At 46.1% G+C, this 15385-nt stretch overlaps 3 protein-coding genes across 4 annotated transcripts; 2 read left to right on the top strand and 1 right to left on the bottom strand.

The window, feature by feature from the left end:
• Positions 1-58: 58 nt before the first annotated feature.
• Positions 59-2219, bottom strand: LOC6530719 (augmin complex subunit dgt3). The gene is made up of 6 exons (XM_002091574.3): positions 2139-2219; positions 1759-2087; positions 1317-1679; positions 591-1256; positions 355-532; positions 59-288 (listed from the first exon to the last, which is right to left on the bottom strand). Exons 1-6 carry the CDS (start codon positions 2154-2156, stop codon positions 145-147), a joined length of 1698 nt encoding a protein of 565 aa, XP_002091610.1. The 5' UTR covers positions 2157-2219; the 3' UTR covers positions 59-144.
• Positions 2220-2586: 367 nt separating this feature from the next.
• LOC6530718 (proteasome subunit alpha type-4) lies at positions 2587-3879 on the top strand. The gene is made up of 3 exons (XM_002091573.3): positions 2587-2735; positions 2845-3050; positions 3204-3879. The coding sequence occupies exons 1-3, from the start codon at positions 2733-2735 to the stop codon at positions 3787-3789; spliced, it is 795 nt and encodes a 264-aa protein (XP_002091609.1). The 5' UTR covers positions 2587-2732; the 3' UTR covers positions 3790-3879.
• A 109-nt stretch (positions 3880-3988) lies between these two features.
• Positions 3989-15270, top strand: LOC6530717. Of its 2 annotated transcripts, none has more exons than XM_002091572.4 (7): positions 3989-4688; positions 8840-10248; positions 10321-11164; positions 11231-11363; positions 11475-11929; positions 11993-12101; positions 12166-15270. In XM_002091572.4, the coding sequence occupies exons 1-7, from the start codon at positions 4650-4652 to the stop codon at positions 14034-14036; spliced, it is 4860 nt and encodes a 1619-aa protein (XP_002091608.2). In that variant the 5' UTR covers positions 3989-4649; the 3' UTR covers positions 14037-15270. The 2 variants fall into 2 exon arrangements, with proteins under 2 accessions (XP_002091608.2, XP_015051833.1); XM_015196347.3 differs by having other exon boundaries at positions 12163-15270.
• Positions 15271-15385: the final 115 nt, after the last annotated feature.

Genomic DNA, 15385 nt, shown 5'->3' with positions numbered 1-15385 from the left:
CATTTATATGCGAAGAAATCTATAGCTATGATACCTCCAATGGAATATACAGAATTCCTTAAATTAGTATCTTGCCATTTGATTAGGGACAGTTTATTTTTTAATACTTTAACATTTACTAACCAGGCTCTAAATCAACTAAGTTTATTTGCGATGAAGACCACCAACAGGACGCATTACTCCAGCGGCTGCCTTTTTAGCCTCATCAATTGCATGCACCATGCGCTGTGGCTCTGTGAGAAACCAAATCCAAAGGTCTACGCTATAGCGATACAGCTTATCCCTCTCCTAAGAATTCGAAAATAAAAATGTTACATGTCCTGATTTTATAGGTAAATGCATTGGAAAACTTACAATGCGCCCCACGACATTTTCGCGAAAATCTTTTCGCAGAGATCGCACTGACTCATCCAGGCGATTGTGTTGCTGGGTAACATTGTATATGGTGCTCAAGTAGCGAACGTTCTCAAACATGGGCTGCTCCAAAGGGGAATCATAGACAAACGGTCGCAAAGTCTGCTCCAAACGCTTGCTGAAAGATATTAATAACTTAATAAATATTTAATAAAAGTACATATATTCTAACTCACAGCTCCGCTAACTGATCCTGGACAGCAACACTTGATTTTCTGTTCAGCATGCTCTGAAAGGAGTAAGACAGCAGACGACCGAACTTTTCGTATTCGAAGAGACACGCCTTGGCCTCAGTAGCCTTAATGTTTTGTCCCAAGTGGGCTGACAACAGATTGGCAATCTCTTGCACAAACTGTGCGCAAATTCCCTGGTGGCTGGCATTTATGGAGCGCATGGTCTGGATCCTCTGCCAAGTGGCCTGCGCTTGGTCACGCAACTCCTCGGATGTGTCCAGGCAGTTGCGCTTCTTGTCGCAGTCCAGCTGTATCGCAATCCACAGCAACTCCGCATTGGACAGAGCATCTGAGATGATTTTGGTCAGTTTCTTGTCGCTGTCGTGACGCTGAACGGCTCTTTCCAACTTCAGTTTAGTGTTCTCGTAGAGAACCAGCTCAATACGGCGCTGAGTATGCTGCTGAATGTGAATGGTCAAATCATTTAAAAGCGTATCGTGCGTGTTGCTCAGCTGATAATCGTTAAGCAGCTGCAGATCGTGCATTTCACGCGCCATGTCCGCCAAACTGAGGCAGTGAATCTTGCCAAGATCCAACTGGTCAATGAGAGACTGCGTGGCCTTAACCTTGGCCTTTGTTCTTATATAGGATAGTGCATAAAACTGGATGCTGTAAAACGGTCAAATCAATTAAGGTGCATTACATATACCATTGGATTCTTGTGCTTACCCGCGTTCCAAGTCCTCCAGCGTGCCCTTCTCACGCCCAAGATCAGCCTCTTCGCTCTGGAACTCATCATAGTCTTGGATTTTGAAGTTTTCCTTCACATACAGCGTAACGTATTGCATGAATGAGTCGCACTTGTGGAAGTACTGCTCCAGTGGCAGTTGATGCATGAAGAGAGGCGGCAACTGTTGCGCGGTAAATGCCTTTTTGGCTTCGGCGCTCAGCCGGCAATTCTCCTGCTGCAGTTCTTCCAGTTGTTTAGCTTTGGATTGGCACTCGGCTATCACATCCGTCATCTTCAGTTGCAGCTCGGCGGTGGCGCATTCCACCTCGCTTAGATGGTTATTTATCGAGTGTTTTGTGGTCCTGCAAAAGTGGATTAATATTAACTGAATATAACCCTTTTGAGGACTATAAAACCGGTGTTCAGAGGCTTTTCCCTTACATCATGTCCTCCAGGAGCGAAGCATAATCCCTCGAGGCATCTTCGATTGCCTCTATGCTCATGGTCAAGGCGTCCACATCCTGCTGCTTGTAATTAAGTAGACCCGGACTCTCGGCCTCGATCTGCAGAAGCTTGAGCTCCCGATCTGAAGCACCTAGCCACTCGTCCCGCCGCTGCATCTCCTCCCGCTCCAGAACCTGTCGTTCTGTGAGGATATTTGCATCCGTGATGTTTCCGGACAGGAACTTGAAAAACTTCTCCATCTGCTCATCGTACAGTATCCACTGGTTTGATCTGTCCACTCCCAGCTTCTTAAAAAGTTCGGAGTTCTGCAATTATGGCGCCATTAATTAGAGCTTAGCTTAAGTCATTTTACATACGCTCAGCAGATCGCCCATCTTTTAAAAAAATGACAACACAAGCTGATTACTTATCGGTAATATCGATGGGTTCCATAGACGTTACTAGAGGTGGTACCTTTTGAAAATTAAAAGGCGATTGCGGCTTAAAAACCAAATATATTATGAATCGTCAATGTTCCGAAATCTTTGGCTTTGTAGACACACAACTTTATAAAATATTTACTATTCCCTAATTCTGTTAATTTAAAATTATATCTTTGCAATGAAAACCAAAATACAATATGTATATATTTTGAGAAGTTTCAATTCGATAAAAGCTCTTAAATTTAGTTATATATAAAACATTGCAATATTATCAAATTAAAAACTATATCTAATGATCATTTAAAAAAAAAAAAAAAGAATTCTAATACCTAGTATCGATATGTGGATTATCGTGCACTTCACCCCTACTACAAAGAAACACCCTAGCGCCAGCTGAAACTCTATCGCGCAGCCCTGGTACCGCTTTTGGACGCACTTCGTCTGGCAATCTGGCAACCCTACACTGAATGACAAGTAAATTCTGTTCGTTTTGCAAAATAAACTTGTAAATTAGTATATTCGTTAGCAATGGTAAGTACCGCACCCGAAAGGCCGCTCTTGGTCTGAAAGCCACATTTGGGCCAATAACCATGGAAGGATAGCAACCGTGGTAGTAATTGCCTTTCGTGCATTTTTCCAGGCGCGCCGCTATGATTCCCGCACCACGATCTTCTCGCCGGAGGGCCGTTTGTACCAGGTGGAGTACGCCATGGAGGCCATCTCGCACGCCGGAACCTGCCTGGGAATCCTCGCCGAAGACGGTATCCTGTTGGCCGCAGAGTGCCGCAGCACAAACAAATTGCTTGATAGCGCTATTCCTTCAGAGAAGATCTATCGCTTGAACGAGTGAGTACAAATATATCCTGTTGGATGCTAAAGATGACGAATCCAAGTTTCACAGGGTATATGTTGAATTTGCCATACGGTGACAAATCACTTGATTACCCACTACCTTTTCAATGTATCTATTACTAACGAAGCCTCTTTGTTGTCCCACAGCAATATGGTCTGCTCGGTGGCGGGCATCACCTCCGATGCTAACGTGCTGACCTCAGAACTGCGTCTGATTGCCCAGCGTTACCAATTTAGCTACGGCGAGGTGATTCCCTGCGAGCAGCTGGTGTCGCACCTATGCGACATCAAACAGGCGTACACCCAGTACGGCGGAAAGCGTCCCTTCGGCGTCTCGCTGCTGTACATGGGATGGGACAACAAGTACGGCTACCAGTTGTACCAGTCGGATCCAAGTGGCAACTACGGCGGTTGGAAGGCCACCTGCATTGGCAACAACTTCGGTGCGGCGATCTCCATGCTGAAGCAGGAGCTGGCCGATAAGGAGAACGTGAAACTGACGCTGGCGGACGCCAAGGATCTAGCCATCAAGGTGCTCAGCATGACCCTAGATACCACCAAGCTGACCCCGGAGAAGGTCGAGATGGCCACGCTGCAGCGCGTCGACAATAAGACCGTGTACAGTGTCCTGGAGAAACCCGATGTGGAGAAGCTGATCGAGAAGTACAATAAGGTACAGGCGGAGGCTGAAGCTGCCAAGAAGGAGAAGCAAGCGAAGCAGCCGACCAAGTAATCCCAAGGATGCATAATTATTGATTAAGGGTCTATCCTGATTTTTGTAACCGATGTACGGAGTGTGTGAAATAAAATTTCAAAAAGAAAACCCACTATCATTGTGCCAATAGGGATGGTCGATTAATCGATAACAGGGCCATTGCCATTCGCACCGAAGAGCTGCTAAAAATGGCCAACGACGGGCAGTCACTAAAAAAATACCGTACAAAACATTTTAAGAAAAATTCCGTCGCTTTTTATTTGCTGTTGCTGTTATAAAAAATTCAATTATACTTGCTAAACTAACGGTTAATCGGTTTCTACGAAGGGGCTTATGCGTAATTGGAGAGTGCGCGCAAAACGCGTGGTGAAAACGGATTGGAAAACCATTTTTCATACGCAGCAAACAGGCAATGAGCGCGCGTGTGAGTGTGTGTGTGTGCCACAGAAAGTTGCAAGCAGCCTAGAGCTAAATAGGCGCACGGTTGTTAAATATTCACCGTGCTCTCTCGCTTTATGCAATAACAAAATCTGCAAATTCCCCCCATTAGGCGCAAAAATGTGAAAAAAAGGGGGGCAAAAAACCAATGGGAATTTCTCAATGTTGTGTCAATACAGTGAGAGCGACGTACGAAAAGTCAAAAGCAAATGAGAGGAGAATGAAATAACACAAAAAAAAAGCTGAGCCACAGCAAAGAAGCAAGAAGAAACGCGAAGCAGGCTCTAAAAGAAAAATCGAAATAATAAAAAAAAAAACACGCACGCATGTGTTGGTGTGTGTGAGCGAGTGAGATTCTGTGCGCGTGTAAGTGCAAATGTGTGTGTAAGAGAGTGAAACGTATAAATAAAATTCAGCCAAATGCAGAAGCCAACAACAAAATGGATAACAAAACTACACAGTTGGATTTTAAATTACTGGTAATTAAATAATGTTTACCATTACCCCATCCCGTCCCACTTTTTCCACCATTCCAATATCACTTACACATACAGCAGCTGCTGTTTGTAAGTGTGTGTGCAGTCTACATTCCGTGTGACTGCGACTGTCTAATTGAGAGAGCAGCAAAACAACGTGTAATGCGTAGGGAAGGAAGAGAGCGGCAGAGAGAAAGAGTAAGAGAGAGAGATTGATAGAAGAGGAGGAGGTGGAGGACAGATAACAAATGAAGTACAGTGTGCACTGGTCGCATTTATTATTGTTGTTTTCGTTGTATATTTAGCTACTGTTGTTGTTTGGGGCTGTGGTTATTGTTGCTGTAATGTGAAAAGGTCGTTGCGATTAAAATTAATCCGAATTTAGTTTTGCTCTTGCTTTCGCCATTCAAATCGCGCTCAGCTCTCCAATTGGAAAAGCGAAGCACCCGAAGTAAACAAAGAGACGCAGCTAATGAGTTTGAGCGGGAATTGGCGGCCTAACTATCTAAATCAAAGCTGTGATACTTTTTCGACCAGTGTAGCCAGCTTTAGAAGAAGGGTGGTTCACAAAAATCCCCCCTATTTCTTTTTGCTTTATTATTTTAAAAGCTCCGTTGATTTAGAGCCCCCACAATCGCTTCTTGCACAATTTCCACCCACCCATAATAACACACACACACATAAATACTGTGTGTTTGTGTGAACTTCCGCCGAGTCTTTTGCTCCATCCCGCCCCCACCTCCTCCCGTCGCCCACTCCCACTATCCCTATTCAAAGGCAGACCCATACCACTCCCATTTCCATTTGCCTCCTCCTTCTCCTCGTTTTCTTCCACCCCCTTTCCTTTCCCCTTTCGTTGAGTGCCACATAATGTTATTTTTGTTTTTTCTATTTGCCTCTAAAATGAATTGTAGTTCCCCCACCCCCTCCCTCTTTCTTTTTCTTCTCTTTGCTACTCCCCACTCTTCGACCCATTTCATCACTGCTATTATTCACTTTTGTTTTGTTTTCCTTCGTTATATTCGAGAAAATATTTATTTTTACTTTTATTAGTTTATAACAACATTTACATTTACTTCGGCCACACAAGCAAAGCACATTTACATAAATACTAATACTACAAATACTATAAAATCCAAAATTTGATTGTGTTTCTCGCTCTCCCTCCCGCTTTCTATGTGTGTGTGTGTTGTTGTTGTTTGTGGGGCGAAGTGGAGAGAGTGGTAGTTGGTCGTTCGGGAGGAGGGGTAGTGAATGGGGAGTTCTCTTTCCCTCTTGCATGCATATAAATTCGAGGCATTTCACATGCAGGCGTGAGGGAGACGGCGAATCGGGTACGAACGTACGAAGCAAAGCACAAGTGGAAGAAGAAGAATAGTAAACAGCACTGCACAGTGGAGCAAGTATTTTATTGCAATTAAGCGGGAAGAAAGTGGTCAATGGCATTCAAATTTACCGATTTAAATGCACTCGTTCGTAGAGAATAGCTAAAACTCAACATTTCACTGAACTTAATTGAGGCTATTTAAAATAGTCATTTGGTCTGCACTGAAATCACTCTTTGTGCTCCTTAATTAATTTCGTTGTGCAGTAATACAATTAAAGTTTTTATCGCCCTTAATTGAGTTTACGACATGGATTGAGTGCCTTTTCTTTTCCCAACCCCTTCCTTATGGACTCGAATTGATTGCAGTGTGTTTTGCTGTGCCAATTTCATTAATAAAACTCTGAAAAAAGGAATGGAAAGAGAGGGCGATGTAAATGCTATTTTTATTTGATTAGTACAACTATTTGGACTTACGTATGTATGTAGAGACATATGTACGTGTGCATGAGTTCCACTTTGAGAGCTTCGGTGTGAGTATGTGTGTGTGGGCGAGAGGGAGATGGCAAGCACTAAATGTATAACATAAATTTTGCTAAAAATGCAGCCAACGTCATTCCTCCGTCCACCTGCCCCCCATAACGGTTCATCCATCCGAGCACCGTAAGTACGTGTTAGTGTAGATGTGCTCACGTGTACGTACATAAGTATTTCGAAGATAGCTCTTTGGGTCTTTATGTGAGAAATGAACAGGTACATAACAATTGCAAACGAACTAAATATTTCTGGGCAGCAACAAAGGCTGAATAAATCGAGAAGGAGGGCATGCTCGTTTATCGAATAGCCCACACCCTGCAAGGGATATCTCCAAAAAAAAAGCGATCCAGACAAAATATCTACTACTCGGTTATTTTTAGTTCTCATAAACACATGCACACAGATGCGAGCATAGAGCACACAAATACACCCGCACATACTCGTACACCAACTAACATTTAATTAGAACACAAAAAAAATTCTAATTAAATATGGCATTTGCTTTACTCTTGCATTGCTCGTACCCAAGCTCTCTTTCTCTTTCAGCCCAACTTTCGGGCTCTCTCCCGCGCTCCGCTTGCCCCACTAAGAAAACAAACGAATTAAGTTTATAATAAAAGTTTAGACATGCTTACATGCACATGTGCGCGTGGTTGTGTTTGTTAGTTTGTGTTATCTGCAATCTAAATTTACAGCAACTTTATTGACAACTAAAACGCACAGCCCAGCGTTGCCACACAGATAGAATGGGGAAAATAAATTGTTACCATCGTTTAGCAGACTAAGAAACCTTTTGTCCAAGAACTACCGTTTTGTTTCCATAAAAACTTGATTGATTAAAAGCGGTTTGACTCAGAGAAAGTAACATATCATATACACTAATATAAAGGCCATGAAGACTACCTAGCCACTACAATTTAATTTATTTAAATAGGAATATAAATACATGATAAATATTATAAAACAATGTCATATACAACTGTTAAGTGAAACAATGAATTATTATAATAATATCTATCAGCGAACGTTTATTATCTTGCGAAAACAACTTGTGAAGTTCTGTCAAAAGTGTTTGTGTACCAACTATTTGATATATGATATAAGACAAATAAAAAACAACAAAATATATATGGTTTGGCCGGCCGAAGCTGAAATACACTTCCATTAATGAAGTTCTCTACATTGGTAGATTAGAGCAGTAAAATAAGGTTCTATAAAAAATGAATTCATGTACATATTTATTAATTTTCTTATGTAAAGGTCCTATAATTTATGGACTTTTGGAAATAAGTTTGGAGGGTACTGCCCTACCAAAATAAATCAGTACGATCGGTAGGGTATTTAAAGATCTGCGTCTTCGTTTACTTTAAGTTCCCTACCACTACACCCCACCCACCCACTTCGTCTCCTCTCCACTGTTGTCCTCTCACTCTCGCACAGTGGGTGGATGGGTTGCGCGAGGAGAGCGGGCGGAGAGCAGCCCCACATTGTGTTTGTAACAACTACAAATCGCTGCAAATACACAGGCACACAAACGGTGTACATATATACATAATAGCAACATTGTGGAATGGGGAAAAGTAGCACAAATTGTGCGCTGTTTTAATTTCTCTGCTTCTTCTTCGGCCTCCGCTGTTGCTGTTGCTTTTGCTGTTTTTGTTTTTCTTCACTATTTTTCGCCATCTTCGCTCGCTCTTGTTTTACTGTGTGTCGCTGTGTTAGTGCTAATCGCTTGCGCGGGCAGCGCAGTAAGCGTCGCTGTCGCCGTGCTGTCTACGTTTCATTGAAGCGCGCGCGCTCTCTCTTACTTCCCCTTCCGTCCCGCATCCTCTCTTCCACTCTAATTGCATTAAATTGTTTGGAAAATAATAATCAGTAATTGCGTTTGACGACAGTTATTTCCATCAGCGTGCGCTCTGCGAGAGAGTTTTGCCATTTAATTGAAACAAATGAAGATTCTAATTGGGTCTTTAGCGGAACTAACAAATCTCCCGTACTAAGGTGGCAACCCTGCCGCAACCCAGTACCTCCCACCCACCACATTCCGGTTCTTGTTGTTTTCTCCGTGGAAATGGAAATGGGCGGCTTGAAGCGGAAGTTGGTAATTTATTTTCCTCTAGCGCAATAATTTAGGCACCGTGGGCTTAAAGCGGCCATTTGGGATTTATAAATTACAATGCAATCAAAAAATCCTAATGTTAAATTAAAGATGCATGTTTAACATTACTCACCATTCATATACATATGTAAGATCTTAAATATCGCATTTCTCACGTCACCTATTATTTTCCAGGTGGATCAATCACTAAATCTACTGGACAGCCTCAACACGGCATTGCGGTGCGATGCTATTCAATTCTTGCTGCAGACGCTTAAGTGCAAGTACCCGGAGGCCTGCGACCAAGTCGTTAGGAATCTGTTCAGTCACATAGCTGCGGCCAATGACAATGGCGGGACAGGAGGCAAGACGCAGCAACACGAGCTAGCGAGGACGAAGCAGCTCCAGCTGCTGCTGACCACCAAGAAGGAGAAGAAGGAACCGGGCATCGGTTGCGAGGCGGAGATCAAGCGAGAGAACGATGAGGAGGAGGCGGGTTCAACGGATCTGAACCAGAATTTCGAGAAGATCCCCTGCAAAGAGGAGTTCCTGTGCCTCGAGGAGGAGGAGGAGGACTTTCTCGACGATGCAGACACGCAGAACTCGTCATCCCTGCAGTTCCACACCGGCAACAATGTGGACGCCCTGGCCCTGGGCCCTGGCGATCCGCTGGAGCTGATCCAGTCCGGAGTTTCGCTGCTGGTCAAGCGGAAGTATGCTGCCACATTCGAGGATGAGGACCAGCTGGACGGGGATGAGGAGGCCAACAGCAACAGCAGTGACGGCAAGCTGGTCAAGCGAAAGCGCACCAACAACATGCACATGACCGTGTCGAGTGTGCGACGGAAAGAGGAGCGCGGCCAGTTGGGCGATGGCTACGTCTTCCACGAGGACAGCCAGTATACGATGCGGTATCACCACAGCACCGGCGAGTTCAGCGAGCGGGCCTTTAAGGCCCAGTTCCGGGCTCTGCTCCGCCTGGCGCTCAGTCAGCACCACAAGCCGTTTCTGCGGCAGTTCTACGAGAATTTTGTTGTTAATGGACGCTTGCTGGGCTCCACGCCCTCGACGCGGGTCCTCAAGGAGCTGCGGGAACAGCGGCTGGAGGAGTGGCGCCGTCAGCGGGAACGTCGCCAGCTTGTAATCCTAATGGAGCAGAGCGAGATTCAAAGCGAAGAGGAGTGTCAGCACCAGCAGGAGCAGCTGCAGAATCAGGAAGAGATCCAGCAGGAGCAAGAACAACAGCAGCAGCTGGAGGATATTCAGCAGCAGCATATGGAGGAGATTCAGCGGCATGAGCAACTGCCGGCCATCTCGTTTGGCGACTCCGAATTGGAGTCGGAAACGGAATCGCAGCTGTCGTCGGCTGCCCAAGAGATTATGAAGTTTGAGGAGTTCATTGACGAGGGTGTAGGCGCTGGGCGTCTGATCGATGGTCTCGAGATGGAACCCGAGATCGATGACATGCTTGCTGGCGCCGGCAGTATGAACAGTGCCAGTGGACATAGCAGCAACAGTAGCAGCAGCGGAAGTGGGAGCGCTGGTAATGGGAATGGCATCAGCGGGGTGATCCTGGAGAACAATAGTCATCATTCGCATCACCTGTAAGTACAGATTTAATGTTATTATATCCATAAATATTATACTAATAGATCTGTGGTTTTCTTTGCTTGCAGAAGTAGCAGCAGCAGCGCAAATCTTGTGATCAACGGCCTTACGTCAAGCAATAGCATCAGCAACAATAACAATAACAACAACAATGTCGGTCAACACCGCCCACAATTGACGCCACAGGCGCAGAATCAGTTGGCAGCGTCGATGAAACCATCAGACCACATGCCCATGTCCATGCCCATGGAGAACAGGGATTTAAAGAGTGGGCAGGGGGCTCATGGGACAGCCAACGCCATCATGCAGGGCGGTAGTTCGAGCCTCGCCAGCCAGCTTCATCAGCAACAAAAGCACTACAACTCGAGCAATAATCCCCTGTCTATGATGGGTGGCATGATGCACCAGCAGCAGCAGCAGCAGCAGCAGCATGTGGGTATGCCGCACCAGCAGCGCCAGATGATGATGATGCCGGAGGATTTCCCGCAACACGGAGCCTCAATGATGAACAGTCGTCAAATGCCGGCTCTGGCTGCCTTGTCGAATCTGGGCGACTCACCTGCTGTGAGTGGCCAGCTTAACTCCTCCCTCGAGCTGGACGACAATGACCTGTCGGCGGATGAGGATGACGACGATCTGGACCACGACCTGGACGAATTGGACGCGGCCAAGCAACAACTAATAGATGGCGGCAGCAGTAGCAGCACATCCCTTCAGGCACCACCATCGCAGCACGGCAGCGGAAGTGGAGGCAGCGGTGGACAGACGCCCGGTAGCAAAAAGGATAAACCCAGCTACAACTGCCTTCTCTGCCCAAAGTCCTACCGCAAGCGCAAGTCCCTACTGGACCACTACAAAATGCATCCGGGGTACTGCCACGATTGCGGTCAGCGCAACGGGAACACGCTAGAGGTAACGTGCCATATTACAAGCGAAAGATTGGTGAATGACTACTAAGATTCTTCAATATTTTTCTAGGAAATAATCCACCACAACCGGACCATGCATGTAAAGGAGTTTCCGTTTGTGTGCGAGACGTGCGGAGAGTCGTACTCACGCAAACAGCAGTTCCACGCCCACGTGGAGTCGCACAATAAGAAGGAAATCAAAAGTGAGTCGACGTGAATGTAAATTTCACCAAGTTCTCGGCTGGAGTTAGGAATAAGCATCAGCTCAGCCTACAGTCTATTTATTTGTGATCTAACATCTGTTTCATTTGCAGCCTTTCCCTGCGGAGAGTGCGGTCTTAAGTTTCCGCAAAAGAAACTGCAGCAACACTTCGAGGAGACGGGCCACAAGGCGGACGGGGCTATCTGCGAGGTGTGCGGCGAGGAGTTCCAGTCGAAGAATGCCCTGTACCAGCACATTATTCGTGTGCACAAGCGCGACAACTTCTTTGAGTGCCACATTTGCCATAACCGCTTCACGCTGAAAGCCAACCTGGAGCGGCACGTCCAGCTGCATACTGAGATCAAACGACCCTACGTGTGCGATCTGTGCGGCTCGTCCTACTTCACATATCCCGCGCTCAAGGAGCACTACAGCAACGCCCACGTTGACGTGTCCGAGTGCAAATGCACGCTGTGCGGCAAGCGCTTCGGATCGGCCAAGTCGCTGCAGCGGCACCTGCCGTCGCACTCGGAGGAAAGGCCGCACTGCTGCAACTATTGCGATCAGGTAAGTCTATCAGGTAACCTCTAAGCTTGACCAACATAATAATTTATCGTGATACCTTTGCAGACCTTCAAATGGAAAACGCACCTGGTGCGCCACAAGCAGACAATGCACGGAAACGAGCCACCTCCTCCTAAGAAGGGAAAGCAGCGCTTTCCCAAAGCAAGCGAAGAAGGTAAGCTTGTGCAGGACCTTACATACAATTTACAACCATTTTTAACTTTTCTCCTGTCCAGCAGATATGGCTAGCTTACCGGACATGCCGGGTCCACCGCCTGTGAAAGCAAGCAAAAAGGCAGTAACCAGCAAGGCAAAAGCGCAGGCGGCAGCCGCCGCAGCAGCAGCAGCATCCTCCCAGCAACAGAAGGGTTCCGCAGCAACGCCGACGCCGCCACCGCCGGTATCTACTACTCCGGGATGCCTGCAACAGGATCAATTCAATGCGGCCATGGTTAGCAGCAACAGCTCGCAGTCCTCCACGGCGTCCACGTCACAGCATTCGGTGTCGACGAGCGAATCTCAGCAGAATTCCATATACAATCAGAGCTTTAATGCGGAGAAACAGCAGCCAGGACAGCAGCAGCCCCAAAATGCCTTGCATCAGCAACATCCAACGCCGCCACCGCCGCAGCAACAACAACAGCAGCAGCAGGCACCGCCACAGTCACGAGTTGCACCCGGAGAACTACATATGCAACGGATGAATAGTTTCGGGCAGGATGGACAATTTCACTTTGAGTCCAATCCAGCAGCTGGTGCCTATCAGCAGCATCAACTGATTAGCCAGTATCAGCAACAACAGCAGCAGCAACAGCAGCAGCCCCAGCAGCAGCAACAACATCATCTCGCCCAACAACAGCAGCACATGAGAAGTCACACGCCCCAGAGTCCACATCCGCCGCATCCTTCGCAGCTGCAGCAACAGCAGCCCCAACAGCACTTTAGCTCTCCTCACCACATGCCGCCAATGCACCATCAACACCAGCTGATGATGCAACAGCAACATCGCCACAACCAGCGCTCGCCGCTTCACCATCATCCTGCAGCCCAGCAACTTCAGCAGCAGCACCAGCAACCATCGCATTCCCCACAACATCAGCATGCGAGACTGCAGTCGCCTCAACCAGCTCCAGTACAACAACAACAACAACAGCAACCACAACAACATCAGCAGCAGTTCCTGCAGCAACAGGCTACCGACTCCTGGGGTAACATGAACTTTGGAAATCCGCCGAACAATCAACAGGTTGAGCTCAAGGATAACAAATTTTATATTGTGGAATCGGCCGAGTTCCTAGGTCTTCCAATGAATGTGCCGCCATCTCCGCAACAACAGCAGCAGCAGCAAGCAGTAAGCAAACCCCAGCAGCAGCAGCAGCAACACCCACAACCGCAACAACCAGATCCAACCCTTGCCGGTGATCTGATGAGCTTCCAGCATATGTGGCCGGCGCCTGCTTTTAGCCAGTCTTCACAGCAGCAACAACCACAACAACAACAGCAGCAGCAAGCGGCGCAGCAGCAACAACAACAACAGCAGCAACAGGCCCAAGGCCAGGCAAACTCAAGTGATCCCCACAACTACAACAACATCGGTAGCATTCTAACGAATCTCATTGACACAAATCCCGCGCCAATGGAGTACAACTTCGACTTGATGCAGCAGCAACAAACGCCGTCAGCCCAACAGCAGCAGCAGGCGGCGCAGCAGCAACATCACAGTGCCGGAGGATATGGCAGCGGTTTGATGCGCAGTGGAGGCGGCGTTTACGGAGGCGCCTACGACCAGCACTTGAGTGACCAACTGGTCAGCGAGCAGCAGAAACAAAACAGCTTTCAACCCTACCACCCACACGGCCTGCAGGCGCAACAGCAGCAGCCACTGCATCCGCACCTCTTACCCCCGCCAGCGCCCCATAGCAATGTGTACGATCGCACGGGAGTTGGAGTCGGTGTCGGAGTGGGCGTAGGCGTGGGCGTGGGCTATCCGATGCTGGGAGACGATAGCAAGGGCGTGCTGCCGCCCATGATGGGTGGCATGATGCAGCAAATGCCGCCGCATGGCCAACAACCGGATCTAATCTACTACCACCCAGTGAAGAACGATTGACAGTCGAAGCAACATCAGCAGCAAGCCCAGCAGCCGAATCACCTTCACCACCACCGCTGGTGGACGGAGCCAGCCAAGAGAGGCGATGTTTTTCATTGAAGAAACAACCGAAAACAGGAAACGGAATACGGAACAAGTTCGTTTAGATTGTAAGTTAAGGGGAGACGGGACGGGAAGGTGGATGTGTGGAAATGGGGAACGCGAGGAGTTGTAGATAGGGCAGCCCACACAGATTTTGTTTTTGAAATTAAGAGCAATAATATAAAGATTAGAGCGGAAAGAGCTCAGAATATCTAATCCGACCGGCGCTATGATACGTGTATAAAAGTAATCATTTACAAAATACATCAAATAAATAGAAGCATGTATACATAATTAAATTCAGACATATACATAGTAGCACCTAAGCGAGGCGAGAGCAAGAATTAAATTAAAACCTATAAATAATAAATATATATATAAATTATATGAATCATATATATTAGGCTAAGCAACTACAATAATTGAAGACCACAACCACAAGCAACTTTCGAACAAATCTTATGCTTATTTACCATTTACCATACGAGTTATGAATGCAACGCCCCACAAATACGCGTGCGTTTATGTATAATCAAATCAAAACAATCCAACATTATATCCGTACACATGATATCTATGTAAACCTCGGGAGACCCCTAAGTTGTAGATGATTGATTTTATTCGGGTCATGCATCACAAACGGAGATGATACAAAAAACAAAAAGTACACGACGCTTTGACCACACAAAGTTGTAACCATATCATGAGGCATCTTCCCCGTATAATTATGTAATTGTATTTTCGATAGTGCTTGTTATTTTCTATTTAGTTAACGAATTGATTATACTTACGAAGCCTTTCTGCTGATTACCGCCAGCCACACTTTTGTTAGATTAGTGCCTAAGTCTAGTTGATATCCCAATGTATACCCCGACATTTTGTGGCTTTTTACACCCAAACCTTGTATAGCTACTCTAATAGCATTTCCGATTTTTTTTAAAGCTCCCTTATTCTAAAACTACATCCGGTTTATTCAATATTTCTCTTCGATGAATTTCCTTATATTCATGACAGGTCCCCGAAAACATTTAAGTTAATCACAGCGTTGTTCTTGTTTTACACATTATTAAAATTCAGCAACATAAGAAATGTATATTTAAGTGAAAGTTTAAAACGTTAACTGTGTAAGCATACTTTTATGAACAAAACAAAAGCAACAAAAAAAAAGAAACAGAAAACAAAAACAAAAAAATGAAATCAACAAACTTCACTATGATTAGGTTTGTATTCTGGATACAAAAAAAGAAGCAAAATGGCAATTAAAAGAA

The sequence above is a fragment of the Drosophila yakuba genome, chromosome 2R (genome assembly GCF_016746365.2).
Source record: "Drosophila yakuba strain Tai18E2 chromosome 2R, Prin_Dyak_Tai18E2_2.1, whole genome shotgun sequence".
NCBI lineage: Eukaryota > Metazoa > Arthropoda > Insecta > Diptera > Drosophilidae > Drosophila > Drosophila yakuba.
The sequence above is the reverse complement of the archived record's forward strand: the minus strand, read 5'-3'. Positions and strand labels throughout refer to the sequence as shown.

Coding starts and splice junctions, on each gene's coding strand:
- LOC6530719 (XM_002091574.3), bottom strand. Junction 1,257..1,316: donor CTGGAGGACTTGGAACGCGG/GTAAGCACAAGA, acceptor ACCGTTTTACAG/CATCCAGTTTTATGCACTAT. Junction 289..354: donor AAAATGTCGTGGGGCGCATT/GTAAGTTTTCCA, acceptor TCGAATTCTTAG/GAGAGGGATAAGCTGTATCG.
- LOC6530718 (XM_002091573.3), top strand. Junction 3,051..3,203: donor AAGATCTATCGCTTGAACGA/GTGAGTACAAAT, acceptor GTTGTCCCACAG/CAATATGGTCTGCTCGGTGG.
- LOC6530717 (XM_015196347.3), top strand. CDS start 4,650: ATGGATAACAAAACTACACAGTTGGATTTTAAATTACTG. Junction 4,689..8,839: donor AGTTGGATTTTAAATTACTG/GTAATTAAATAA, acceptor ATTATTTTCCAG/GTGGATCAATCACTAAATCT. Junction 11,165..11,230: donor GCAACGGGAACACGCTAGAG/GTAACGTGCCAT, acceptor ATATTTTTCTAG/GAAATAATCCACCACAACCG.